This window comes from Trichechus manatus, unplaced genomic scaffold (genome assembly GCF_000243295.1).
Source record: "Trichechus manatus latirostris isolate Lorelei unplaced genomic scaffold, TriManLat1.0 scaffold00031, whole genome shotgun sequence".
Lineage (NCBI taxonomy): Eukaryota > Metazoa > Chordata > Mammalia > Sirenia > Trichechidae > Trichechus > Trichechus manatus.
This window is the reverse complement of record NW_004443967.1, coordinates 13,625,859-13,628,123: the sequence shown is the minus strand read 5'-3', so window position 1 is coordinate 13,628,123 and position 2,265 is coordinate 13,625,859. Positions and strand designations below refer to the sequence as shown.

At 48.8% G+C, this 2,265-nt stretch overlaps 1 protein-coding gene across 1 annotated transcript in view; it reads right to left on the bottom strand.

The window, feature by feature from the left end:
• Positions 1 to 1,442: 1,442 nt before the first annotated feature.
• Positions 1,443 to 2,265, bottom strand: part of GPR26 (G protein-coupled receptor 26) — a gene marked incomplete at its 5' end in the record, with an annotated part of 14,960 nt that continues 14,137 nt past the window's right edge. The window contains one exon of the mRNA XM_012555116.1: positions 1,443 to 1,674. Within this exon, the coding sequence (XP_012410570.1) occupies positions 1,443 to 1,674 (232 nt within the window). The remainder of the gene's footprint in view (positions 1,675 to 2,265) is intronic.

Genomic DNA, 2,265 nt, shown 5'->3' with positions numbered 1-2,265 from the left:
TGGACTGAACTGTGGGACATAAAATGATACTCGTGAAGAGTGTGCTTCTTAGCTCAAGTAGATACATGAGACTAAACGGGCAGCTTCTGTCCAGAGGTGATCTGGGAAGGCAGAGAGGGTCAGGAGCTGGTTGAATGGACATGGAAATCAGGGGTGGAAAGGAGGAGTGTGCTGTCACAGTATAGGGAGAGCAATTAGGGTCACATAACACTGTATGTATAGATTTTTGTATGAGACTAACTTGAAATGTAAACTTTCACTTAAACTACAACAATAAACAAAAATAAATAAATGAAAGACGATGGGGACTGCAAATGGATTGGAATATATACTAGAGGTATGGTTTTCAATAAAAATTTCACTCTCCCATTGTTAGCACAGGGCCCTTTCTTGACAACCTTGGGAAGCCTCCACTTTCTGTTAGACTTGCAGAAACTAGGATATTGAGCAATCAGGATAATGGAATCCAGTGCCTCAAACTCAAGGCTAAAACCCTGCTTAGGTCAGTTCTTGCCCATCCATTTCACAGGTCATGCCGGGCAAGATGTGTAAGACAATGTGAAATACTTCCTGAAAACTCAGGTCACAAATAGGAGGAATACCAGCCAGCCACCTTTCGCCTGACTTCACTTGGCTCCAACAGTTATGACATGTAAGTCAGAAGAAGGTGACTTCAGTGTTAGACTTCAAAGAACTTAATAAATACATTACCTGCCTATGTAAACCATTTTCATGCTAAGATTGTCTACACATACAAACATTAGCTTTTTGTAGGGGTGGGGTGGCAAAAGTTGAATCCAGTTCAACAGTTTCCAAGACAACTGGTTGGCAGCAATGGAGTAGCCACTAGTTGTTAAACCTTTTTCCCTTGGGTGCAGAGCCCAAGAGTCCCAGCTGCATACTATGTAGTTAGTACCAGCTGAATAATATTTGGGATAAAGCAGTCACCACTATCACGCGGAAGGACTGGAGAATAGTAGCCATGGCAGCTGGGGCCAAGTGGTCACTGCTAACCCCAGTGTCAGCATGCCTGAAATGTCCCATAGTGGCCACCACTGTCCTTCAGCATGGAGCCCAGCATCCAAAAGTGAGCAAGCAGGTGGACGCCATGCTTCCCCACTTGCCACAGCAGGTCCTTAAGGGTGACTGGGCTGAGTGTCACCCCCAGGGAACCTCTGTGAGTCTGGAAGCCCAAAGAGCTTCTCAGGAAGAAAGGCCATAGCAGGTCACACAGTCATCCTTTGGGGATGCATGGGGACAGTCCAACATCTGCCCCACCAGAAACTGAGGAGCAGGCTTCAGAGCCCCTACAAGCCAGGGAACTGGGATCACTGGGCTGCCAGGTGGGTGGCAGCTGGTGATGTCCACCCAAGAGCCCCAGCCTGCCCTCCCTTCTTCCCACCAACCGCCTCATTCTCAGCTCTCCACGGGAGTGTCCGCCTTCACTCCGAGACGGGCAGAATGTTCTGGCTGTGGGAGTCACCTGTGAGACCCGAGGACCGGATGGAACGTCTGTTGAGGATCCTGTTCAGAATCTCCTTGCAGCTTTTGCGGTATTGGTGGCGCAGCAGTGAGTACACGAAGGGGTCGGAGGCGGCCTTGCTGTAGGCCAAGCACTTGGACAGCACTCCCCAGTGGGAGCCGATGGTCACCGTGGATGACAGCTCCACCAGCCTGTGGAGAGAGGGGAGCCATTACCCAGAGCTCTGCTGGGCACAGGCTGGGGCACCCTTGGACCAGGGCTCCAATCTGCACCCCAGGCCCAGCTGCCTGGCCAAGCATATTTCCTGAGTCTGCCTGCTCTAGTTAACAACAGTAATGACTGTGAACACTGCTCAGGCACTTGTCTTATTCTGGGCAGTGCACTAAGCGTTATACATATGGTCTTGCCAAACCCTGGGAGATACACGTGATTATCTCCACTAAAGAAAAAGAAAAGTTGCTGTCCAGTCGATTCTGACTCATGATGGCCCCATGTGTTACAGAGTAACACTGCTCCATAGGGTCTTCTTGGCTGTAATCTTTACAGAAGCAGATTGCCAGGCCTTTCTTCTGTGGTTCTGCTGAGTGAGTTCAAATTGCTAACCTTTAAGTTAGTGGTCAAGTGCAAACCATCTGCTCCACCCACGGGCCTCTTTACATTTTACATACGAGGAAATAGATGTCTAAGGAGGTTAAATAGTTTGCCCAAGTAAATTGTACAGGCATGATTTGAACCCAGGTCTGTCTGACTCTAGAACTGAAGCTCATCTGAGAAATGGGTTA